Source organism: Osmerus mordax, chromosome 5 (genome assembly GCF_038355195.1).
Source record: "Osmerus mordax isolate fOsmMor3 chromosome 5, fOsmMor3.pri, whole genome shotgun sequence".
In the NCBI taxonomy this organism is placed as follows: domain Eukaryota; kingdom Metazoa; phylum Chordata; class Actinopteri; order Osmeriformes; family Osmeridae; genus Osmerus; species Osmerus mordax.
This window is the reverse complement of record NC_090054.1, coordinates 2,423,605-2,449,346: the sequence shown is the minus strand read 5'-3', so window position 1 is coordinate 2,449,346 and position 25,742 is coordinate 2,423,605. Positions and strand designations below refer to the sequence as shown.

At 45.2% G+C, this 25,742-nt stretch overlaps 2 protein-coding genes across 3 annotated transcripts in view; both read left to right on the top strand.

Moving 5' to 3' along the window:
* col21a1 (collagen, type XXI, alpha 1) overlaps positions 1 to 12,220 on the top strand; it is a 37,897-nt gene extending 25,677 nt beyond the window's left edge. The window contains exons 17-29 of the mRNA XM_067237113.1: positions 3,421 to 3,465; positions 3,831 to 3,884; positions 3,973 to 4,026; positions 4,938 to 4,991; positions 5,309 to 5,380; positions 6,174 to 6,209; positions 7,797 to 7,841; positions 8,281 to 8,313; positions 8,567 to 8,713; positions 8,883 to 8,937; positions 9,980 to 10,177; positions 10,294 to 10,371; positions 11,054 to 12,220. Of these exons, the coding sequence (XP_067093214.1) occupies positions 3,421 to 3,465; positions 3,831 to 3,884; positions 3,973 to 4,026; positions 4,938 to 4,991; positions 5,309 to 5,380; positions 6,174 to 6,209; positions 7,797 to 7,841; positions 8,281 to 8,313; positions 8,567 to 8,713; positions 8,883 to 8,937; positions 9,980 to 10,177; positions 10,294 to 10,371; positions 11,054 to 11,247 (1,065 nt within the window). The 3' untranslated portion in view covers positions 11,248 to 12,220. The remainder of the gene's footprint in view (positions 1 to 3,420; positions 3,466 to 3,830; positions 3,885 to 3,972; positions 4,027 to 4,937; positions 4,992 to 5,308; positions 5,381 to 6,173; positions 6,210 to 7,796; positions 7,842 to 8,280; positions 8,314 to 8,566; positions 8,714 to 8,882; positions 8,938 to 9,979; positions 10,178 to 10,293; positions 10,372 to 11,053) is intronic.
* Positions 12,221 to 13,249: 1,029 nt separating this feature from the next.
* bmp5 (bone morphogenetic protein 5) lies at positions 13,250 to 25,535 on the top strand. Of its 2 annotated transcripts, none has more exons than XM_067236422.1 (7): positions 13,250 to 14,290; positions 17,751 to 17,943; positions 20,522 to 20,670; positions 22,127 to 22,318; positions 23,993 to 24,069; positions 24,298 to 24,408; positions 24,543 to 25,535. In XM_067236422.1, exons 1-7 carry the CDS (start codon positions 13,801 to 13,803, stop codon positions 24,690 to 24,692), a joined length of 1,362 nt encoding a protein of 453 aa, XP_067092523.1. In that variant the 5' UTR covers positions 13,250 to 13,800; the 3' UTR covers positions 24,693 to 25,535. The 2 variants fall into 2 exon arrangements, with proteins under 2 accessions (XP_067092523.1, XP_067092521.1); XM_067236420.1 differs by having other exon boundaries at positions 22,127 to 22,324.
* Positions 25,536 to 25,742: the final 207 nt, after the last annotated feature.

Sequence of the window (25,742 nt, the reverse complement as noted above, 5' to 3'; positions counted from 1 at the left end):
TAGGTAGATTGGGGAGGTCCCCCCCCAATTCTATGGTTCCTTTGCATCGGCGTTTGGTGGGTAATCAGCATACTGAGGGTGTCACAAGGGCTGATTATGTTTGTCTGATGTGATTGAATCACTCTTCAGGTGTGGCAAGATGTTGGCTCCGTGTGGTCTTGCGGACCTCACTACATCCCCCCGGATGTCAACTTTCATAGACCGTCGTCGATGAAACTGTTGACATGAAGACAAGAGAAGAAAGACCACAGCAGCCTAACAGCATGTCACCCCCCCTCCCCAGACATTGGCATGGCTATGAGTGATTAAGCTATGACATGACATAGGAAAAAGGTTGAGAGGAAATTATTGAAACAAAAAGAGGCACTTGAAGTGGCTTACAATGGCCGTAGCAATTGAAGCTTTGTGACTAGGGGTCTAGATGAGGGAAAAGTTGTCGGCTTTTCAATCTTTTTAAATCAAACTAGTTTCAATAAACTCATTTAGGTTATGGTTACAATTGACTACCAAAGACGTACACAAATAACAAATAAAGGTACAAGGTAATTATAGTACATACTTTACACAATTATAGTTACTAAGTAGCTTCTTGAAGTCAACGTAACTAAACCACATTGATGAACTGCATCTAATAATGTAACTTTAGTTTGGCAACCACTGTTTTTTTGTTTTTTTTTTAAACACAGTTAGCTGCGGGAATAGTCAATGCTTTTTTCGACAAGCTATATCGTGGCGGCATAATAGGTTACGTGTAGAAACTGCATTGTTTAGTTGCTTCTAAACAAAGGTCCTTCAGGACTAATCACTACTGTCTGTTTCCTTGAACTAGACATGTGCACCAACGTATTAGTTGGTTGGTTAATTCACTTAACCAAATAGCTACACTATTAAAATAGAGGCTATAATAAAGGCTCCTATGCTACTTTCCTTGAAGAGCTGGCCCGAGGCAGATTACAACGTAAATGTCGGGGCAGCGGTGTTTCTGAGCACGCGCATACCTCCGGTCAAACCTAGCTGCTTCCTTTGAGCTAGCTGGTCCCACACACACACTAGCAGCTATTTCACGAAAAACAATTGAATACGCACACAGCCACTGTAGCCCAGGCACAGTAGTATTAAATACATGGTGTTACATACAGTTAGAGCTCGCTCTATTTTAACAGTTCGTTTCACAAAAGTTACGATTGCTCATTTCAATCTATCTTAGCCTCACACGGGGCACCATTATGTAGCGGGGTTTGCTCGTTTAAAGATAGAAATACTTAATTTATCATCAAGTTTGGGGCACCACCCTAATATTGGTTTAGGACATTAGGGAATCCTATGTTTAATATGTAATAATCAGTCTCATCTTTAGGAATGAATTCGTTCTAAGTGTAGAGCCAATCGTAACATCAGTGAACACGCACGTCAAAATATCTTTACAATGAATTTATTCAAGTAAGGTAAACAGATCTTATGAACAAGTTGGATTATGGGTTTGATATGAGAGATTGGTTTCAATGAACAGAATGAAATGGTCTAACTTAAAGAAAGACAGAAATTGTACAGTCAATGATTACATCCTTACAAATCATAAACAGAGCTCACGCCAATGCCATGTCGAGGAGGAAAGAGCGTTAGCCATAGTTACGTTTGATCAGGGGTTGATCAATGATGTTGAGGGCGGTTTGCGCCAAAGGTCCGTTTGAAGAATCTGAAGTCAAAGCGCGGCTGCGCTGGGTCATGTGACTGAGTCTGCGGGATCTCAGTGAAGTCGCATTTGGAATTGCGTTTTTGGTTCTTCTGTTGAAACGTCCAGATAGTGACGCGTTCACTATGAAGTTGAATCTCAGGAGAAGCTTGGCGACGTCCTTTGGAACGCCAATCCTGATGGCGTTCATGCCATGGTCGGTTTCGCTGGAGTCAGAGATTGATGGTCATCTTAGGGCTTTATACAGTTCGAGAGAGGACCCGTCTGGGGTCAGATGTGGATTGGGGGAAGCTGGGTTCTCAACTCCCCCCTCCTTCCTTCACACCTACCAAAGGTGTGATCTGATTTCTGGCTGGTTCATTCGATGGTTCAAATATTGTTCTGGACATCTTGGTACAGTTACAAAATATAGTTGAATGATTGTTTTATTATGATAGCTTCGTGTAGATACCAAGAATGACGTGGTTATCTTTCAGGAAGAAAGAGTTGTTACTAGAATCAAGATTTCAGTGAAAACAACATTAAAACAAAGTAACAAACATAACACAAATATCCCTCTCATAATTCTCCACCTTGTACTCTTGTGGTAAAGGTGAAGTCTCAAGAACTTTCCTCAAAAGTTCTGATCAAGGTGTGTTCTTTGTTCAAATCGCCGCCGAAACGGATAGCAAATGGTCGCTGGAGACGTGTTGTCTAAATCAGGCCCTTTGAAGCTTGCAAGCTAGCAGGAGGGCTGATTAGGTAGATTGGGGAGGTCCCCCCCCAATTCTATGGTTCCTTTGCATCGGCGTTTGGTGGGTAATCAGCATACTGAGGGTGTCACAAGGGCTGATTATGTTTGTCTGATGTGATTCAATCACTCTTCAGGTGTGGCAAGATGTTGGCTCCGTGTGGTCTTGCGGACCTCACTACAATACTTTATGACGGCTTACTCCCAAGTGGGCTTTTCTTCCATGTCCATCAGTTATGTAGATGTTAGCATACAATTTACAACCTATCAAATATTGTTTTTTTGCATGATTAAAACCATTTCCTCACAGTATGTTTGATTATTACTGTCTGGAAGTCTTTTCGACATCCCTGTCCACACCGTCATAAGGTTAACAACGGGTTAACCTCGAGTGCATGCTGCTATTTGCATTGGTCTCTCCGATGTATCGTTTCGACAATCATGTCTAAGTCCCTGTCTTCCTGCCTGTTGTGATACCCGATGCTACCTCGCAGACCCACTGCTCTCTGCATTACAGAGGTATTCACGTTTGTTTTAACAACATCCTGTAAAAGCCATTAAAACCGCTGGCCGATAAAGCCGGAGAGGGTCTGGAGACGGTCATCTCATCTGTGATTAAACCAGCGGAGGGAAAACCAAAGCGTCCCTTCCTGTGTCGTGTGCAGCTGTATGGTAGCTGCATTAGACCCTGTGAGGGGGAGGACTTTCTGGGTCTGTACGTCAGGCCTGAGCCGGCCGTGTGCTCTCCACTTCACCCTACCGCTTCTCCACGTGTCTCGTCCCAGCGTCCATCTCTACAGCAGGCCTTTTGTCTGTTGCCAGGCTGTTATTTTAAATAAGGATATGCCATCTTGACTCCTTTGCCCAGTGAAGTCATGTAAAAGCTATCTATGTATCTGTCTGTCCGTCCATCTATATATCTCCTTGTGCATCCACATATCCTTTTTCCTTTCATCCATCCATCATGTCATATCCTGTGTTTGTGCCTGTGTGTCAGGGTATGCCTGGTCAACCTGGAGCAGCAGGTGCTACGGGATACAAGGTGAGTTCCTGTTCCTCCTGTCCTCCTGTCCTCCTGTCCATGACCACACATGGTCACACAATGACAATTGGGAAGGGACTTTTAAAGCCAGAACTCGCTGTCGGAATATTTAGCGAGTCGATTTTAGTAATGTAGGAAAGGGTGTCCTCACATGAACTGTGCTCAATGTCAGCGCTAGCTGTGTCGGTAAAACCACGTCAAATTTCCTGACAGAGATCATCACGCCATGAACAAAGGCTTTAAAAAAAATTATCAAACATTTATTTTACTCAGTTTGCTGTGTAAAATGTTTGTTGTGTTCAAATGAAATTAATGTGATGTTATGTTAAGGGGAGCATGTTTGTGATGGTTGTGGTTGATTCCAGGGAGAAGCTGGTTTACCAGGAATAAGGGGCTCTAAAGGGTCAGTTGGAATGCCTGTAAGTATTCTGGTGCTGCACTCACGTCAGTGTATCAGATACTGTCACGATACGACTCTAGAAGTTAGAGATGTTATGTGTTCCCCAGGGTGATCTTGGGTTTCCTGGGGTTCCTGGACCTTCTGGACAAACTGGACCTAAAGTAATTCACATTTATACACTCATATATATAACCACAACATTTTCTCATTTGATACCATTGCTCCCTGCCTCATGTCATGCATGCTGCAGTGAAGGCAGGGAGCGCTTCCCCATGTACATCCATTCCGCCAATGTTAAACCATTTGTCATGTGTATGAATAAATGGTGAAATAAATCACGTGAGTGTCTTGACTGACCTACAGTCACACCCAGTAACCAAATGGGTGGTGTTGTCAGAGCGTGTCTGTACTGGCATCCTGCAGCACTCTAAACCCACCACCAGAGGCAGTCAGTCAGCGACGGCCACACAGCACTTGTAAAGCATCGCAAGCCCTCAAACGAGAGAACGTCATAGATGCGAGTAGCTCTACTCTGGTCAGCATTTTCTACACATAAAAATAACTTTGGGCTAAATATGTTACAATCTCATGAGCATCCTGGAGACGCCAGCTGAAGTGGTGGTCCAGGACTAAGGCTGCCTCCGTCAGTGGAACCTTGGGTGGACATGAAAGAGCTCTGGCCTGCTATGGTCTGGACTCCCTGTCTCCCAATCACTTTTCATTAGCTTTCGTGCCAGTGAGACAGAGCCAGTGTGTGTTGGTTAATGGCACAGGAGTGAAATAGTAGTTAATGGATGTGTGTGCTGTGTTTTTCCCCTTCAACGACCAGTTTCAAACGGTCGAGTGTTGGAAAGAACGTTTGTGTTGGAATAGTGGGTCTCAGATGTGTACATGCTGTTGCTCTGCTCTCAATCTGCATATTCCTCTAAACCTCATGCCAAGTGAAATATTACCATATGCAATTAGAGTAGTGAAAGGTTAAGTGCAGGGAACATAAACAAATAATCATGACTCAATTTCATGACTTTCTCGCTATCTTCACACACCAACCTCCTCTGTGTTCCTGTGCAAGGGTAACCACGGTGACAGTGGACAGCCAGGAACTCCAGGACCCCCTGGACCAGAGGTAAACAAGTCACATTTTCATATAGATATTATATCATATCATATATTGTCTATTTTATGTAAGGTAAAGTATATATTATGTCAGTTTATTAATGCACTGGATTTGTGGTTACAGTGTAACATCCATGTTCTTTCATTCGGTAACACAACATGGTATTTATACCAGCTTCAGTTTAGGAAGCTGAAAGGAAAACAAACTTGACACTGGTGACGCAAAGTTTCGTTTTGGTTAAAGAAACACCTTCAGAACACCCATGTGTCTTCAGAACACACACGTGTGCTTACATCTCGTGAGGGTGTGCGCTTGTTTCGTTGAAGGGCAAGCCAGGAGAGCCAGCGACGCCAGGCCAGCCGGGGCACCCTGGCATGCCCGGCCTACAGGGACACAAGGTACGGCAACGCTGCTCTGCCACAGCTGTGTGTGTGCGGCTGGGGGGTCACCCGGGAGCTTGCTGGGGTCACCCGGGAGCTTGCTGGGGTCACCCGGGAGCTTGCTGGGGTCACCCGGGAGCTTGCTGTGGTCACCCGGCGCCGCACCACCTAGGGGCAGGGCGTGGTGACCGGTCTTATTTCGTAGTTAAGGGACTGAGCGTTGTTTCCTTCTGGGTGTGAAATCACGTGGAATCATGCTGCTGGTGTATTATGGGAGTGCGGTTGACCAGGGATTCATTGTTTGGAGATAAACATGGATTGTATTTCCACCCCTGATCACATGTAGTTGTTTTTTAATGAGAGGAAAAGCACTGACACTGCATTTCGAATAACTTTTAAGAAGCCAGATTCTTACTTTAAGCGGTGAGCTGTTTTCCCATATTTACCTCCATTAACGTTTAATAATTCATACTCCGGCAAACAAGCAGCTCATTCACAAGATGAAAATAATGAATTGCTTAGAGGCTTTACCTTACTGGTAGGGTTAATAGAATCCAGTTAAAACCAGATAATTTATCCTTACTGGTATTTATAGTTTATTGCCACTCCACTACTGACTAACATGCTTTAATGTTCCATTCTTAGGAACACTACTGCTTGCCATGTCTTTTCAATATATCGAATTTGATCTTGAAAATTAATAGTTTTTTTTGCACAGTAAATCAGCTAGCGGAAGAGGTAGACTAGTGTTTGAGGTTGATGTTCATTTACCATGCTTCATGTTTTCACAGTGTCTTCTTTGTTTCTCCAGGGGCAGAGGGGAGACCCTGGTGGGAGTGGGGGAGAGGTACCTGTCACCTGTCTCTCTTGACCTGTCTCTCCTGACTGTATTCAGCTCTAACATGAGGGACTCAAGCACAATAACACTTTTCAGCTCTAACATGAGGGACTCAAGCACAATAACACTTTTCAGCTCTAACATGAGGGACTCAAGCACAATAACACTTTTCAGCTCTAACATGAGGGACTCAAGCACCATAACACTGTTCAGCTCTAACATGAGGGACTCAAGCACAATAACACTGTTCAGCTCAAACATGAGGGACTCAAGCACGACAACACTGTTCAGCTCTAACATGAGGGACTCAAGCACAAGAACACTGTTCAGCTCTAACATGAGGGACTCAAGCACAATAACACTGTTCAGCTCTAACATGAGAGACTCAAGCACAATAACACTGTTCAGCTCTAACATGAGGGACTCAAGCACAATAACACTTTTCAGCTCTAACATGAGGGACTCAAGCACAATAACACTTTTCAGCTCTAACATGAGGGACTCAAGCACGACAACACTGTTCAGCTCTAACATGAGGGACTCAAGCACCATAACACTGTTCAGCTCTAACATGAGGGACTCAAGCACAATAACACTTTTCAGCTCTAACATGAGGGACTCAAGCACAATAACACTGTTCAGCTCTAACATGAGGGACTCAAGCACGATAACACTGTTCAGCTCTAACATGAGGGACTCAAGCACGATAACACTGTTCAGCTCTAACATGAGGGACTCAAGCACAATAACACTGTTCAGCTCTAACATGAGGGACTCAAGCACAAGAACACTGTTCAGCTCTAACATGAGGGACTCAAGCACAAGAACACTGTTCAGCTCTAACATGAGGGACTCAAGCACAAGAACACTGTTCGAAATTGCTTTACAGTTCTCTAGTAGAAGTAATTATAGGAGGGAAACCATCAAAACACTGAAGAGGAAATGTGGAGCTTCCAGAGGGGATGGAGAAGAGTTCCTGATCATTTTACTTGTGTAAATACTCCACATGAAAAGCCTGGTGACAATGACCTCACACTGTGGATGGACTTATTAGATTCTTGTGTCAGTTGAGATGGAATGCCACATATTTCCAGCATTCAGTCAGTTTGATCATTTGGCCATATTTCTGACTTTAACTGACAAATATGGTTGAGCTTTTGCATGGGCTTGTTTAACTGTTGAACGCATTTCAAAACCCTGTCCTTCCTTAATTGCTCACCAGCCATTGCCTTCGGAAAACATGAACAGTTGCTGCTATGTTTTCCATTGTTAAAGGCCTGCCAGCAGTTTGCATAGTAGCCTAATCGGATATTTGGTTTACAAACGTCTTCCAAATCGTGGCCAGACCAATCGTTTGGTCAGAGTACAATTGTGTTGAGCAGCATCTTGATTCCAAGTCACGGAAAGATGACAGATGTGATTTTTCATTTCCTATGTTTTGTCATTTTTTAGGGTTATTTCTTTTACGCTAAACTAGTATTCTTCGTTGAATCTCATGAAAATCGTCCACAGCTGTGACGTTAGCATACAGTTAGACTGGACCCAGCTTCCGGCTTGCATGTCGTCTGTAACAAACCTGATGTCCTGTTGTTGTAGGGGATGAAAGGGGAGAGAGGAGAACATGGCACACCTGGGACACCAGTAAGTACCCTTTCTGACATACGTGTCATGCACAAGGCAACATCTATCACGTTAGTACCACACCCAGCATTTCAAAGCAAGTCTAGGAATTAGAAGTCTTTGTTCTAATGCTATGAGACAAATAGTGAAAATGAATCCTCCTGGAATAGTTTCTTCATACTGGCTGTCTGGTCTGGGATGTGACAGGGTTTCTTTGTGTGTTAAAATGATCTGACCACGTTGCAGATGGTTCCATATATAACATGTAATCAAAAGAGTTTGGGAGCAGGGAAAATGTTCCCTATGTCAATGTGTGTTCATTTTATGTTCTTGATGAAAACGTTTTGTGTTTCGTCACAATGTTCGACTGTTTCTAATCCGAACAGCGTTTTACTTTACTTTTGTCATCTTTTTCATCTAGTCTGCTTTTACATTCTTTTGTGCTGATGTTCCTTTACAGGGATCCTCTGGCCCCTCTGGACAAAAAGGAGAGGTACATTTTTACGCTTAAGTCACTGAGTGGGCTTCTAAACCCATCATGTAAATAATAGGCCTATAGTGTCTTTAAAAACAGTAGAAATGGTATATAAAAATTTATGACGACCTAATGTTCCATTAAAGTTCCCCCGAATTCCCTCAAATCAACCAATGTGCGCCTCCCAAAATGAGGCCTGTCACGGCTCTGTTTGTTATGCTAGCATGCTGCACTGTGTGAGCTTACTGACCGCAGGCTTGTGTGGCTGCAGAAAGGGACTTCGGGAGAAACGGGGGAACGTGGTCCGGGGGGCCACCAGGGCCAGCCAGGGGTGCCGGGCCAGACAGGTCCCTCCGGGCCCCGGGGACACGCCGGGGACGCCGGGCTCCCGGGGGTCCCTGGACAAGAGGGACGACCAGTGAGTACCCGCATGTGGAGAAGGAGACAGCACACTGCAACAGACACATATACCAGTATATACCTCCACACACACACACACACACACACACACACACACACACACACAGACATCAAACCTACAACCATGCATACAGTACAGTAGTGTGTGAGTACTGTCCCCTCTGCAGGGGAGGGAGATGTCAGAGACGCACATTCAGCAGATCTGCAGAGAGCTGCTCCGAGGTGAGTATGAACATGGACCTCATCACATTCATCCATCAACCAGCCAGTGTGTTCATCAATCAACTAACCAATATATCAGTCAATCAAGTAAATGTATCTGGATCTGAATGTGTGTAGTTAGGAAGAGCATAAGATAGGCTGGGTGTACAAAAGTACAGCACAGTACAGTACAGGACAGTACAGTACAGGACAGGATAGCACAGGATAGTACAGGACAGTACAGGACAGTACAGGACAGGATAGCACAGGATAGTACAGGACAGTACAGGACAGGACAGTACAGCACAGTATAGTACAGGACAGCACAGGACAAGGATAGTACAGTACAGGACAGGATAGTACAGTACAGGATAGTACAGTACAGGACAGGATAGTACAGTACAGCACAGGATAGTACAGGACAGGACAGCACAGAACAAGGATAGTACAGTACAGTACAGGACAGGATAGTACAGGAGAGGATAGTACAGTACAGGACAGGACAGGATAGTACAGTACAGTACAGGACAGGATAGTACAGGACAGTACAGGACAGGATAGTACAGGACAGGACAGGACAGGACAGGATAGTACAGGACAGTACAGGACAGGATAGTACAGGACAGGACAGGATAGTACAGTACAGTACAGGACAGAATAGTACAGGACAGGACAATACAGGACAGGATAGTACAGTACAGGACAGAATAGTACAGGACAGGACAGTACAGGACAGGATAGTACAGGACAGGATAGTACAGTACAGGACAGAATAGTACAGGACAGGACAGCGCAGCACAGGATAGTACATGACAGTACAGGACAGGATAGTACAGGACAGGACAGGATAGTACAGTACAGGACAGAATAGTACAGGACAGGACAGTACAGGACAGGATAGTACAGTACAGGACAGAATAGTACAGGACAGGACAGCGCAGCACAGGATAGTACAGTACAGTACAGTACAGGACAGGATAGTACAGGACAGGACAGCGCAGCACAGGATAGTACAGCACAGGGCAGCACAGTGGTGCTGAATGTCCCCATGCCGTCCCTCCAGCGGAGATCCCCAGCCTGGTGCTTAGCAACATGAACCAGCAGAGGAGCTGTGAGGAGTGCCACAGCAGGGTGGGGGCCCCGGGCCCCACCGGCCCCTTGGGGCCCCAGGGCTCCCGGGGGTTCCCTGGCCTGCCTGGCTCCAGCGGCCAGCCTGGGCACCCCGGCCTGCCTGGCCGGCCTGGGTTAAGGGGCCTGAAAGGTACGTCTGTTTACTCCTCGCACGGCCTCCGTTTGTGCCAGGGGATTTAGACAGGCCGTTGGTTACACAGGATCCCTGTGTAAGAGCTGTTTGTTTGTTTGTTGTTTTGTGTGTAGGAGACCCTGGTGTTAAGGGGGACAGAGGGAACCCAGGAAGAACAGAGTTGGGAGACCAGGGGCCTCCAGGGCCTTCAGGTGTGTACGCTAGCAGGACAGACTCCCTGTTCGTTACGTAGCAAGCAGACGGACGTCATGTTGCCTTTGGGGCTGAGATGGTAGCTGGTCCACCTCTGGTCATGTGGCGTGTTGGGTTGTTCCTCAGCTCTGACCACTGAGCTGTAGAGCTGTGCCCTTCCCATCTGTCTGCTGCACTCGCTATGCAACACCTGCATGTCTCTCTGGATAAAAGTGTTGGCCAAATGATTGAATGTAAAAAGATTTGGTCTTATTTCGTTCACTCACTTCTGCCTCTCAGCACTTCTTTTGCCTGAGTCCTTCTCATCTACGTTTTACATTACATTTAAAGTATAAACAAAACATAAATGAAAGCGACACACAAGTACTTCATACTGTAGAAAGTTTAGCAGCAGCACATCAAGGATCAGAAGAGCATAGTTGGAACAATATTCTGGTGATCAGAGTCATGGAACAGTCTGTATTAACCACGGACTGTACAAAAAGAGTCAAATCTCAGGTACCAGGCATGGTGCCAAATAAACAACATCTTAACTACGGTGCGACAACAACATCTCAACTACATTATTGCACAGCACAGTCTCTTGTATCTAAGCTCTCTGAGATGAGCCCATACTATTACGATCTGCACCAATGTACAACTGGACGGTTTACATCAGCCATGTCTGCGTTCCCCTCCCAGGGCCAATGGGCCCCCAGGGATACAGCAAGCCAGGCCACCCGGGCAAGCCTGGCCCCCCAGGCCTGGACGGGGCAGAGGGGAAGAGAGGGCCCCCCGGGGCCGCTGGGCAGCCGGGCGCCTGCCACCCCTCCACCTGCTACAGCGCCATGATGATGAGGCACCGAGACCCCTTCAGGAAAGGACCAAACTATTGAAAGCAAGATGGCGGGCAGGTACACACGTGCAGTGCGGTCCAAGCCCCTGATCTGTCCTCTTCATGCTTGGCGATGCCCAAACGGCAAAATCTTTCCAATCTCAGGAAGATCTCACTCCTCTCAGTGTGTTCCTCAGTCCTGGAGACAGACAGTACCTCTCGACGTGTACATACAGTAGCAAGTATATTACCATGTGTGTCACATGATCTCTCTCTCTCTCTCTCTATGAATAAGTCATCTTCGCCCCCCCCCCCATCCTCACATTGTAATATCCTCATCTCACAGTGTTTTTCGTGTGAGCTAAGTTATGCTTTAAAACAACGTTGTTAAACATTTCTTACTTCTAGGGCCAAACAGTGATCAGAGATGTGAACTGTTCAGATCGAGTCTCAAGCAGATTCGGCAGTAGTTATTAAGAGAGACAGAATTACTGTATGAGCAGGGCTGCCTATGCGCTGGCCTGCCCTCTACTGCCCTCTGGTGGAGCTTCTGAACATCGCGTTCTACACTTCCAACTCATCTCTTTACAGTTGTCCATTTTCACTTATTTATGCAACTTTGCATTGCTTTAAAAAACTAGATCTGCTATTCAACAAAATATGTTAGCCCTTAACAATGTCTGTGGAATTATCTTAAAACTTTCAGGGCTAAACTGTGAGCTTGTTGTCTTTGCCATAGAGCTGAAGCAGCGAGCTGGCTGTGTTCATCGATGAATCGAGTCCACACCTCTCTTCCCCCCTCTGGAAATCATTTGATTAGTGCATACAATATGCCAGTAACATGCCTTCAGCTCATGATAATTAGCTAAGTATTTTTGCTGTTATTTATAAAATTGAACAATTACTGTGTACCAAAGGGCTTCATCAGAGTCAACTAGTTCTTTTTTTTTACAGTGTCTAATTTTATTTGTTATTTTTGTGCTAAGGTGACTTTTGTAATGAATTTTGTTATCATTAAACCCTTTTTTACAATTTGTGATGTAAACATTGTATTTATTTGTAACTGAAATTGGCCTTTTAGGAAGAATACTAATATACACTTTATCATGTGCATGTGTGTGTTTGTGTGCATGTGCAAATGAGTGATCGAGGAGAGACCGGGAGAGACGTGCTGTCTACAGATGCGGCACTAGGTGGTGCTGTGGAGCTACACTGGCACAGGTCCATAAGATGTGGACCTGTTGCGCTGCACACACATCAAGCACACACCCAACACACACTCTGTAAAGCAGATCACGTGACTGGACATCCGTTATTATGGAGGCCTAAATAGTAAACCTAAAGAATTGCTGAAATTAAGTTAACGTTAGGGGTGGTAGAAGTGTATATGTTTGAGTGAGGGAGAAGATAAGGTTTGTGTGTGTGTGTGTGTGTGTGTGGGGGGGGGGGGGGGGGGGGGGTAATGCATCTACTGAAAAAGTATGTGAAGCGCTGAACTAGGTTCATAGTAGGTTAAATTTAACGTTAAATGTCTACTTGCTTGCCTGGACACAGCATCTCTCCTTGAAGATCCAGACAGGCAGCCTCGGGGCTGGAGCTGATGTGCCCAGCCATAGCCCTGGGTAGGACAGGTGTTCAGACACAGCAACCCTGTCATCAGGGTGCCACACCTGAAAAAGATACCATCCATTCAATTCCTTCTTTATTTGGTGTTGGTTTTCATTTGTTTTTGAGCCAAAATTGTCATAATACGCTCATCTAATGGTGTGTGTTATGAAGGCTGTTTTAAATTATTATCTATTTGATTGTTTCCAGTAGCCCATTTCTAGCACAGCAGCGTTTATTGAGAGAACATTGTTTTATGTAAACGCCACGATGAGGTCAATTGTGCAGAGGTAATTAAATGGCCCCGTCGTTACTCTTTGACTCGTTAAGAAGGGTTTCAGATTTCAAGTGTCTCCCCTTACACATCTGAGCCACATGCATCTCCCTGTCGGTTAAGTTTTACTACGGCCGCTAGAGGTGGATGCAAAAGCGTAGTCCTGGGTGGGATCGACTCATTAGATGGACAACAAGCTTCAACTCGTTCTCCAAAACGTTACTCGTTATGACATGCTTCATATTATATTCAATAATTATAGGCCACTAATTTAATGTTCATTCGAAGGTGTTTTTTCTATTCAATGAAGGAGTCGGACAACTTCGATATTTATGGGCGTATACCTTCTCGCTTTTCCCGCTTAAGTGGAGTTAAGGTGAGAGAGAAGGCCATAATTCCATCATAGATCTGCCACTGAAGCAAAATGTGACAGTGACTTGGATGTAAGCGAGACACCGGACAGAACTTCACAAACTTTCTCCATGAGACTCGGGAGAAGCACGCGCTTGGGAGAGGATACCAACTTTCCAGAACGCAGGTTGATGCGTAATTTAGAAGTTTTATTAACCCGAACCGACTGATTACGCGATACTTTTGTGGACCTGCTAAGAAGCGCACATCGACAGAAAATACATTTATAATCGAAACGAAGAATCGTCATCTTTTTGGGGGGTTTGTTTGCTTGGGATGGAGCTCAACATTATACCTGTGTAACAACAACTACCCATCATTAAGATGGCAGCGTTCACACCTTTAAACAGGGCTGCATTTGGACTCGTCTGGAGCTGCCTGAGTTTTCTGAACTGCGTTCATTGTGGTTTGGGAGACAACCATGTCCATTCTAGTTTTATTTACAGGAGACTGCGTAACCACGAACGAAAGGAGATCCAGAGAGAAATCCTCTCTATCTTGGGGCTGCCTCACCGTCCCAGGCCGTTCTCACCGGGCAAACAGGCATCCTCAGCACCCTTGTTCATGCTCGACCTGTACAACGCCATGACCACAGAGGAGGAGGAAGCTATACAGCAGAGTACGGGCAAAGGATTCAACGGGAAAGCGCATGGGCTTCCGCGCAAAGGGTTCTACGGCTCTCCACAGGGGTACTCTCGCGTGGCGCAGCCGTACCGAGCGGCCCCTCTCACGAGCCAGAGTCCCCCACAGACAACATCACACGACACCAACTTTCTCAATGACGCTGACATGGTCATGAGCTTTGTTAATTTAGGTAAGTTTGTTCAAAAAGTTTTAAAAACTGTTCAAATTGCCTGGTATTGTGTTCGTGTTAGTCAATTACGGCGAAAATGACTTGTTTTCGATTTCTTATGGGGCTTTATGAAATTGGTCTAAACATCTCTTAATTTAGGCCTATTTATCTTGCTGTTTTGATCATTTTAAATAGCCTACTACTTTCACTGAATACATGGAAAATAACATATTAAAGTATCAATGCCTCAAAAGTAATCTGAATATTTGTCTAAATTAGATTAGAATATTTTATAGATTTTAGGCTACAAAACGTTTGAACACGTTTGTAAATGTATTAGGCCCAATTTAAATATTCTGTCATGTTGGCCTTTAGTTTTATTTGCCCATGAAAGCTGTGCTCAGTTAATCTTCCTGCAAGTGGCCAAAGGAAAAATAAATTGCATTTACATTTAGTCTCCTAAATTTTAAATAGAAACCGAATAATTATCGCTTCATAGTTATGTCAATAAATATCTAATATGTCTTATAGGATGTGATATTCCACATGACCCATGGACTAAGTAACACGTCACATTTCCTAGACAACATGTAGCTCTATGAAGTTATAATATCATCCTTTCCCACACATGATGTGGCTATGAACTTAATTCCTGGGTTCCTTCTCATATGTAATTGTCACTCTATTTTTATCTGTACAATAGTTTGCTCAGCTTGGAGAAAACAAGTTGTGGTTTTTACGTCTAAACAGGCATTAGCCTTGTCTTGTTTCCCTCACAAGGACAACATGTCTACGTCTAAACAGGCATTAGCCTTGTATTGTTGCCCTCACAAGGACAACGTGTCTACGTCTAAACAGACATTAGCCTTGTCTTGTTGCCCTCACAAGGACAACATATCTACGTCTAAACAGACATTAGCCTTGTCTTGTTGCCCTCACAAGGACAACGTGTCTACGTCTAAACAGACATTAGCCTTGTCTTGTTGCCCTCACAAGGACAACGTGTCTACGTCTAAACAGACATTAGCCTTGTCTTGTTGCCCTCACAAGGACAACATGTCTACGTCTAAACAGACATTAGCCTTGTCTTGTTGCCCTCACAAGGACAACGTGTCTACGTCAGGGCTGAGTTACTCAGGTCACACAGAAACAGATCAAAACTCTGTCGGTGGGAAAAGGATCTGGACAGAAACTCTTCAGGTTCTTCCTAGAGTGTGTTTTTGTGTCTTTTTGATTTAAGGATGAACATAAGCAGCTGTCATGTGAGCGTGGGACTGGTCGTGAGAGCAGAGTGATGAGAATGATTAACACAGAGTTTCCCTAGTAGCCCTGACCTCTGAACCCCGCCGGGTCTTCAAACTTATCAGATGACCGTCTGACCCTCAGTAAATTGGCCTAAACTACTTCCTGTTGTTAAAGCGCCGAGAGATGAAGCGAGGTCTGGATTTTTTCTGTCCTTGTTCCCCCGCGGCAGACGGTCTGGGGGCTGGAGGTGAAAACAGTAGCTTTGTTCCTTTTCCTGTAAGTCATTTGTAATTAAGAATTACAATGACTGTGCTTTCTGTGAGCTATGCTTGTAATAATGTTTTACTATTTGTAACCCAACTAAATATAAAAATAACAAAAATATAAATATTTAGGCCCTCCTTTAGTCGGGCTTGCTATTTGTGTCGCTGACACACAGAGAAGGCCGGTACATGAGTTGAAGTGGACGTCTTAGAGTGAAAGCCTTGGGGTGTTTGAAGCACTGCGCGGAGAGACTGCATGCTAGGTATGTGAAGAGGTGTTGTAGAAGGCGTAATCCCTCACCTTGACCAAAATCCATCTGTTTCCACTTACCAATCCCTGGCCAGGCATTCTGTCAGGGAGCCCTGAAAACTCCTGTTTTACAGACAGTCGCTTGGTAAATTTAGGGTGTCAGGCCTTTTTTTGTGACAGCACACTTGAAATAGAACGATTTTTATCATTATATGTTCAGGAGTTCTTCCTTTGCACTGTAGTATTTCACACTACATATATAGAGTATTTTCACTGCTTGTATTGAGTGTTTTTCATGATTGTTAATAATATGCATGTAGGTAGCTCACAGACATTTATAAAATTAATCTCACAAGTGGCCTTGTGATTGAGTGAGTAAACCTTACTATTTATGCGTTCTTAATCTATGTTCTTATCAACAAAGATGTCTCACGAACTCTTGAGTTTGTCAACGCGAAGCTGCTGTGCGTCAAACTCTGCCCGAGCGTGACCCCTTTTAGCGACCCCCCCCCCCAAGCTGCCACCACGCAGGAAACGCCTCACGCTCTCAGCGCCCTTCCAGCTTTCCATCAGCCGGTCAGCTAACGCTGGAGCCAGCCTGACCTGATGGAAGTCAGGCCTGCCCCCTCGACCTGCGTGTGTTAAGTAACCGCAGGCCTCCCGTCCTGATAAACTGTGCGCTGATACGCTCGGGGGTACGTCCCTGGCTACACCGGAGCACTGACACGCCTCAACCCAACGCTTCTCTGGGGCTGCTTGGCAGGTTTTCTTAATGCTCGGCGGTCAGTTGAAAGGTCCAGTGGGAGGGAAGAGCACAGAGTCTGTCTCCCTCGGTTGTTCTGGTGCTTTAAAAAACTACATATTCATGTAAAAAAAATACAAATAAATGTGTTGCTGCAGTTACCGGAGGTACTGCTGATAACTATGTATTGGCCTGTTTTTATGATTAGCTGTACTCATGCACTCAACTGTGGAACATTAAATAACAAATTTTGCTGCGTTTAACCATAAACCTGTAGGATATTCTCTCCAATGGCCCACTATATGAAATGTTTCACCATAATCCGCCTCAAGAAACTATCTAAAAGGTTATGCAATTCTTCTGGCAAAGATCCCTGTAAAAAAAAAGAGTAACTTTTTCCCTGTGTGTGTTATATTCTGATGCTGAACTTTGAGAGGAGCGATGAAGACTCGATCTCCCCCTGTAAACAGTTCCATAGCGGGCCCATACAACGGCGTCAGTGCATTGTGTAAAAATGGCATGAGGTCAACACGAGAGTGGAGAGGGAGGCTGAAACAGTCGCTCAAATCCCACTGACGGAATCCTGTCTGGTCTCTGGCCCTCACGTTGAGGGGCAGACGAAAGGGTCTTTAATTGAATCAGCCTGTTTTTCTTAACTGACAGCCCATTCATCATGTCCAGAGAGTTGAGGCATACACACATTGAGGGCCTGCCTGGGAACGTCTACCTGGACTCACTGGAGTGATTTAATGGGCTGGTTACTGCTTTTGTTGGGAGTCTAAATGTTTGGATTGGGTTTGGAATGTGATAAATTACTTTTGTGTTCCCATGGTGAGACTGCTGGCTCTCTTCATCTGTGCAGTGCAGTCCTTATCTGTTGTATTCCAGGAAAAGGCATCGGTTTTGAAGACCTAGTTTTAGACGTGTGAAAAACATCTTCTGAACCTCTATCAGACCGCATCTCTCTGTGTGATTTTCTAGTGGAGAAAGACAAGGATTTCTCCCACCAGAGGAGACACCATAAAGAGTTCCGCTTCGACCTGACCCAGATCCCCGAGGGCGAGGCCGTGACGGCGGCAGAGTTTAGGATATATAAGGACCGCAGTCACGTCCGCTACGAAAACATCACTCTGAAAGTCACCGTGTACCAGGTGGTCAAGGAGTACCTACACAGGTGAGCACAGACAGCAGGTGTCAGCCTCACTTTCAAACTGACACTTTTCTTTACTCAGAATGTGCTGTCGTGAGTTTGTTCTTGTAAAAATAGGAATACCGTTGTCCCAGCTTTATTTTTGCTGACAGATATGATCAAATAAATCATGTAAATTTTAAGGTTTCTAGACGACTGTTAATGGTTTTGAATCTTTTATCGCTTTCGTTAACATTGACATTTTTGTCAATGTCGACAAACAACTTAGTTTTCCTCTGAAACACTGCTGTGTATCTGTTTATCATGCAGACCTGGGCCTCTTCGACTCTCTCTATACATTTAGTCTGAAGTGGCAATTTAAAATGATTTCCGCAATCAACATTCAGAACACCATACTGCGCCGTTGGGAAGGGAACAAAAAATAATCTCAGGCTTTTTCAATTTAGAAAAAAAAACATGCATCTCAAATATCCTGCTGTTATTGTTTACAGGCAGTGAGAGGCACAGAGAGGTGCAGCCATATGAGTTTACAAACCAGTTAACCCTGTCCTGAGGTCAACTCATTCCCGTGTTGCAACTACAGAGGCAATGACTATTAAGTAATGGAAACAAAAAATAACGAACCAAATAGGCAAACCGATCAATCTGGAAATTAAACTGATGGAATTGTATTTGAGAAAACAAAACAAAACAAACACAACATCTTTAGAGTTTTAGTTGTTGCTGTTGAAAGTGTGTGGTGTGTTTTGGTGCCTTGTCCGTCTGTCTGTCTCTGCAGAACAACGTCTGCAGCGCTGCATCCACCCTCAGGCAGGCGTGTGTGTGTGTCAGCCTCTGCAGAGCGAGGCTTGAAACGGCCCTTTAAAAACCTTCACGGTTCTGTAAAACACTTAAGACGGGCAATCAGGCAGAAAATAAAAGGACATCCTGTTTACACGACCAAGCTGCCGGAATGTAAAAGTTCATCTCTCCTTTTTGGCCTGAAGACAGTGCTTACTGGAAACTTGAAAAAAAGTGTTGTTTGACTTTAAATGAACAGAAGTCTTGTAGGTTGACGTAAAGAATTAGAAAGACACAAAGAGTTGGTAAGAGTTAACGTTGGTATTAAACACCGCCATGCAGCCTGCATGTGACACCAACATTCAGGGCTGCAAATGTTGTTTAGAAAGAACACCACCGTCACAAATTCAAGAGCTTTAAACATAATCTCCAACTCTGCTCTCCCTCATTCTCACCCAGCTCTTACAAGCATAGTTCTCGATAAAACCTTTTCATTAGCAAGGTGCCCACTTCCACAGGGCACACTTGTACAGCCTGGAAAGTCCATCAACTATCAGCACCAGTGTGCAGGCCGCCTGTCAGGCCGAGTGCAGGCCAGGCGCAGCCATGACAGGCAGCTGGGAGGCCCCTACTGGAGCCCACATACCCACCTGCCTCCCTCAACAATACAACGGAAGTGGAAGCCGGCACATAGTTAAACACAGGAGTGTACTTAAAGCAGGGCCCACATTTGCTTGCAAAATATGTGTGTGGGTGATTGAAGGGTTGATACAGCCCTCTTGGTCCTAGTCGATGAAGTCTCCCGTCGCAGAGAGCGGGCCAGTCATCACGGTGCCTTTTTATGGCTCACACCGGTCTGTGGGTTCAACACAGCCTCTTTCAGCTGCGAACTGTGATTCCCCGGCTTAATAAACGTTATTCACAGTTCAGCACCTTATTCTTCAGCCCTCCCTCTGAGTCGCGCTCATAAAGCCGGTGTTTAAGTGCTCAACAGCTCAGCCACTGCGTGATTTAAAAACGGTCGGTTGAGGAAAGACAACTTTGTTACTGTTCTGTGTAAAAGCTTTTTTTGTTCATCCCACCATGATACAACCCTACGTCTTGGTATGCCTGCCTCTGCCTGATTGAGATCCAGCCCTCTCCAGATTTTGTGCAGTTGTGAGAAGCAGATTTTTGTTTTTATTCCAGCCAAGTAGTCATTAGTCGGGTGAGGAATGTTGACTTCTAAAGGAAGTTCTCAGAGGACACGAAGCAGTGTAATGGAACCAGTCTTTGTGTGAGGACTTATCCTGGAAAAGTATTCTACAGTGATCAGTCAATGCTACCTTGTTTGTGTTATTCCAATATGGCAGATCAGAGCCTCAAGACTGCTCTCATTGTGTGGCCCCATTGCAACTTCTAGAAACTTAAAGGATAAACAGGAATGTCATGATTAGTTCCAGAACATTTTCCCTCAGAGGAGAGCAAGGTTCATCAGTTATACAGAAGAGGGTTCCCAACCTTCTCCTCCTCCTTGTCTTACCGCTGTTTGTAAATCCTCATTAGGCGTGCATGCAGGCGTGCATGCAGACATTACTTCAGGCTATAGAATGAAAACATTCAGTGATCTGCACATAAATGGTTGGATTTGTTTACAAAATAATAATGGGAGCTGAAAAGCTTGCATGTACTTTCATTCACTATTTATGTGTTGGTTGATCTACTATTAGAACCACTCTAGCTGCTAGTCTATTCTGCTTTATATATTTAGCTGTTTCAAACTAAAAACAAAATCTCAAATCATGTAAAGGTCATTGTTTCTCTTTTCGTTCTGCCTTCCTAGAGATGCGGAGACGTTCCTGCTGGACTCTAGAAAGATCCGAGCATCGGACGGGGGCTGGCTGGTCTTCGACATCACCGCCACCAGCAACCACTGGGTCCTCAACCCACAGCAGAACATGGGCTTGCAGCTGTCTGTGGAGACCATGGATGGTAGGTCCTGTCTCCTATCCACAGCAGAACATGGGCCTGCAGCTGTCTGTGGAGACCATGGATGGTAGGTCCTGTCTCCTATCCACAGCAGAACATGGGCCTGCAGCTGTCTGTGGAGACCATGGATGGTAGGTCCTGTCTCCTATCCACAGCAGAACATGGGCCTGCAGCAGTCTGTGGAGACCACGGATGGTAGGTCCTGTCTCCTATCCACGGACAGCTCCCTGAGGAGAATAATAATAAACATGTAGCAGATACTTTTATCCAAAGTGGGGGTGGGGAGGGGGGGCTGAACCTGCGACCTCTGGTCAAATTAAAATGCTCCATCGCTGAGCCGTCCCCCGTCCCTAGGATGTCCACCTCCCCAGGACATCCCCGTCCCCAGGACATCCCCAGGACGTCCCCGTCCCCAGGACATCCCCAGGTCGTCCCCCGTCCACAGGATGTACCCTGTCCCCATGATGTCCCCGTCCCCAGGACGTCCCCGTCCCCAGGACGTCCCCCGTCCCCAAGATGTCCCCGTCCCCAGGACGTCCCCGTCCCCAGGACGTCCCCCCGTCCCCAAGATGTCCCCGTCCCCAGGACGTCCCCGTCCCCAGGACGTCCCCCGTCCCCAAGATGTCCCCGTCCCCAGGACGTCCCCGTCCCCAGGACGTACCCCGTCTCCAGGACGTCCCTGTCTCCAGGATGTCCCTGTCTCCAGGACGTCCCTGTCCCCAGGATGTCCCTGTCCCCAGGACGTCCCCGTCCCCATGATGTCCCTGTCCACAGGCCGTCCCCCATCCCCAGGCCGTCCCCCATCCCCAGGATGTCCCTGTCCCCAGGACCCAGGACAGTAAAATCTTCACTCCCAGACATACACTGAGCTAGTGGCTCATTTCTGTTGGGATTCATTTCAACACAGCGATTTACATATTATTCTCCAAGTGCCCGATGATGGATATGCACCCATTAGTTTCTTGGCACTTCAATAAGAAACGTTGTGAGTTGTGAAATGGAAAGTGTCTCTCTTTTAGTGTTTGTGTTTTCTGTGGGTTTTATGAGGAAAACATATGGAGCAGTTGACTGTTTTAACATGAAAAGGCCATAAAGGAGTATTTTCATATTCCTCAAACCACAAGCCATTGATGATCAATCTTGAGGGGGTTCCGCCATGCCTCGAGGAAGTACATGATGACGTGTGCTTGTAAATCACAAAGTATAGCATCAATGTGCTCGATTGAGAAATCCAGCACGCTGGAATCTGTTCCTCATCAAGCGTACAGACTAGAATGTACCCCTCCTCACTGTCAATCCATCTCACTCTTCATTTGGACTCTTCATTGTGGATGCTCCTGAACAAGACAAACAAACTCATTGTGCTCCATGTGTTTGCGTTCCAAGTCACGTATACGATCGCGAACGTTCTTTGACAAACCGTCTGTCCCTAATCTACATCACGTGTTGTTGTGCGAAGGGCGCAGCATCAACATGAAGTCCGCCGGTGTGGTGGGGCGCGGCGGCCCCCAGTCCAAACAGCCCTTCCTGGTGGCGTTCTTCAAGGCCAGCGAGGTTCTTCTGCGGTCGGTCCGGGCGGCCGGGGGGAAGAAGAAGAACCACAACCGCAACAAGTCTGTGGGCCAACAGGAGGCCTCGCGCTCTGCTAAAGGTGCAGGTGAGCAATGCTTCTACTCTTTCTGTTTGCCTTTTTACAATCACAAACCAAAAGTCTTCCTGTAGGGAATGAGGTGTGGTAATGGTTCGACTTATCTGTTCCATGTTGACATTACGGTGTTCTTGTAACAGTAAAAGTACGTCAGAATATATGTTTGATAGGCAATGTGGCACTTTGACTAACATGTACTTATGACAAAATGCTATACATGGGTAAATATACTTTCCAAAGTTGTAGCAGTAGGATCATCTACTATACTTCCAAAAACATTTAGTCACATGTGCTGGTTGCATATAATTGCAAATGTCTTCCCAAGCCTCTATCATACGTGTAAAAGTGTAACAGAAGTGATTGCGCATCTTCTTGGGTATAGTGCACAATCGTCCTAACCGCTCGTGACTGGACACCTCCGACTCCCCAAGTGCGAACACTAACCAACTACGCCAACAAAAAGCTAGCAATTGTTTGGCGCGGGTGACCTGTGTATATACCTGTGGAGTGAGTTTAACCGCTCTACACTGGCTACAAAAGCAACAAGAAGACATGGATGTTGTCCCCTGCGCTCAGACCAGGACTTCAACAACAGAATCAAATCAAGCTTTCTCAAGTCACTGTGCATGTCTCCTAACATGAGCCTCAGGTGTCGAGGTTTCCAGTTGACCAAACCCCCATGTTCAGAAAAGCTGTACAGTAGCACAGTAGTATTTACCTGCTTAAGTGAAAAGAGTTTATTGACGTAGTCTACTGTTCAAATCAAAGTGGGGGTGGGGGTGAACCTGGAGGACCTCTGCAGGCCCAACACTGAGCTGCACCCATCCCTCTAGGGTTGACGGCGTGTTGAACAGTCGGATTACATGTAACCACCCATAGACACTGCGCAGGATGTTATGTCTACTCCATCAGTTGCTTCTTGCTAAGGCGACGCTGTCTTGTGTGGGCTCTGTGCTCTCCTAACCTCTGGATGAAAATATTACAATCTTCAGGTTTATAAAACGCCTCCTTTTCTTTAAACAGAGCTCAAACCTTCCTGCCCACTCTTTTTAACCTCTACTTCCACTCAGGAACGCAACAGAATCCCGGACGCTGGGGATAGAATACGGGAATACATTATTTCGTACAGGACTCATAATAATTCAATACATAAGTCTCTAAGTGTAATATGTGGATGGTTTCTGTAGTCTGATCTTGACCTTGATGGTTGATGCAGCCAACATGATAACAGTGTATGTAGTTCGAATGCATGACCTTTGGGGCAGATGGAGTTTGGTGAGTCAGCGGGGTGCACCCACTCAACACTCCCTCCGTCTCCATGACAAAACTAAAACTACAAACAAGCAAGTGCCATGTTCTGTTAACACTTTGTTAATATTTAATGAAGAATTTATACGGTGTACATTTCCTATTGTTGAAAAGAATTGGACAATTTTGACAAGCAAACCCGCCACGTTCAGCTAAAGCTGCAGTACTAACTGTATCTCTCAAATAGAAAAAATCACCCTGAAAACTGCTTACATGAAAGCAGTCCCCACTTTGTAACACTTTAACATCCAAGTTCCAGGTTAAACAACACGCAGGGTCAATGTCTCCTGAGAAGTCAAAGGCCATCTTGTTGGATGCCGGGAAAATGTTTGGTTTAACCTGTCGCGATCCTTGTGAATGTCCTTCTAGAGCTCAACACAAGCGAACAGAAGCAAGCCTGCAAGAAGCACGAGCTGTACGTGAGCTTCAGAGACCTGGGGTGGCAGGTGAGCAAGTCGGCGAGGACATCAGCAACTACAGCGGTGCCCCTTAGAAAACACACACTGCAACCACAAACCACATTCCCCCTCATTTAACTCAGGATTCCTTGGACAGTATGAAGTTTGAAGTATTTTTTCAACAGACAGTACAGTAGACATATTTTAGTATCCTGGCTGTAGACCTAGCATCTGCTGTGAAGTCCCTAGGAAACGTGTCCTGTTCTTTTCTCCAAGGACTGGATCATCGCCCCGGAGGGCTATGCAGCGTTCTACTGCGATGGAGAGTGCTCGTTTCCTCTCAACGCACACATGAACGCAACCAACCATGCCATCGTACAAACCCTGGTACGCCCCCTGTGGGACTGTGCCTGGAAGGACGTCTCCTCTGAATGTGTGCAGGACACAGTGTCATAACCACAGTAGCGATCCTTGGTTCCACTCACACTCTGGAATGACGTTTGTGTCACTTCCTGTCGCAGGTTCATCTGATGTTCCCTGATAACGTGCCAAAGCCATGCTGCGCCCCCACCAAGCTGAACGCCATCTCCGTCCTTTACTTCGACGACAGCTCCAACGTCATCCTGAAGAAGTACAGGAACATGGTCGTGAGGTCTTGTGGCTGTCATTGACGGTCGAGCAGGGTTATTTCTCTATGTGGTATCGCTGGAAAAAGCAAAGCAACATATCAATATTGATAGATCTTGAGGTGTGATGTTATGTACAGTATTATTTATATACATTATTAGATTTTTTTTATGTTAACTTATTTATTTCTTTGTCTATGTTTTGATAGAACTCTGTACTGTAAAGCAAGTAGGACAATGAAGAACAAGTTGAGTGCCTAAACCACCGCCCTAATGGGCGCTTGGTGAGGTCCTGAGAGACGACTAAGCGCAGGCTGTTACAGTACGTTCCGTTTCATGCAGTTTCACCAGGCAGAGCAGAGTTTTTCTTTTTACAGCCAACATACAGTCAATTTGTCAGATGATTCCAGCACTCCCCTAGCACTGTCTCTTTGAACTCAGCTATGTTCATTGTTTATTTTAACCACTCAAGGTACAGTAGGTTTACATTTGCTGCTATGATGAAATGAGCTAGCATTTCTGGCTGTACTGGTAGAAATATCTCTGTTGTTTCTGTCTTAGCAACAGAGTCTTACTGCTTTACAACTGTGTTATACAGGATTGTAATCGTCAATAGGCTTTACAAGGCTTTCTTTCTTGCCATCAGATACATAAAAATACATATGAAAGTAAAATATGAAAAACATTTAATTTAAGTAGCAGTATATTTTCATATCGTTCATACTCGATAGCAATAGTAATAGCTTAACCAAAAAAGAACACCTTTGTCCAATGTTTGAATTCACTGTTATTTTGTTATTGTCATGTCATAATAATATGAGTAATATATGTTTGGAAAGAGTACAACTGTATTAGAGTGTTAATATTATTAAATGTATTTGTTTCAAATATTATAAACAAATATGTCTTCCATCAAGAAGGGAATATCTTTCTCAAACACTTAAAGCTAACTTCAAATCTATGTGTTCTGGTATCCTTATTTATGGGTCTCAGGCCATCGTTCCCACAGAGCAGTTTCTACATTCTTTAATGTATTGGTCTTCAGCCATGTGTAACTCCCAGTCTTTCAAACCCAGGTCCTCTTCATATGCAGTC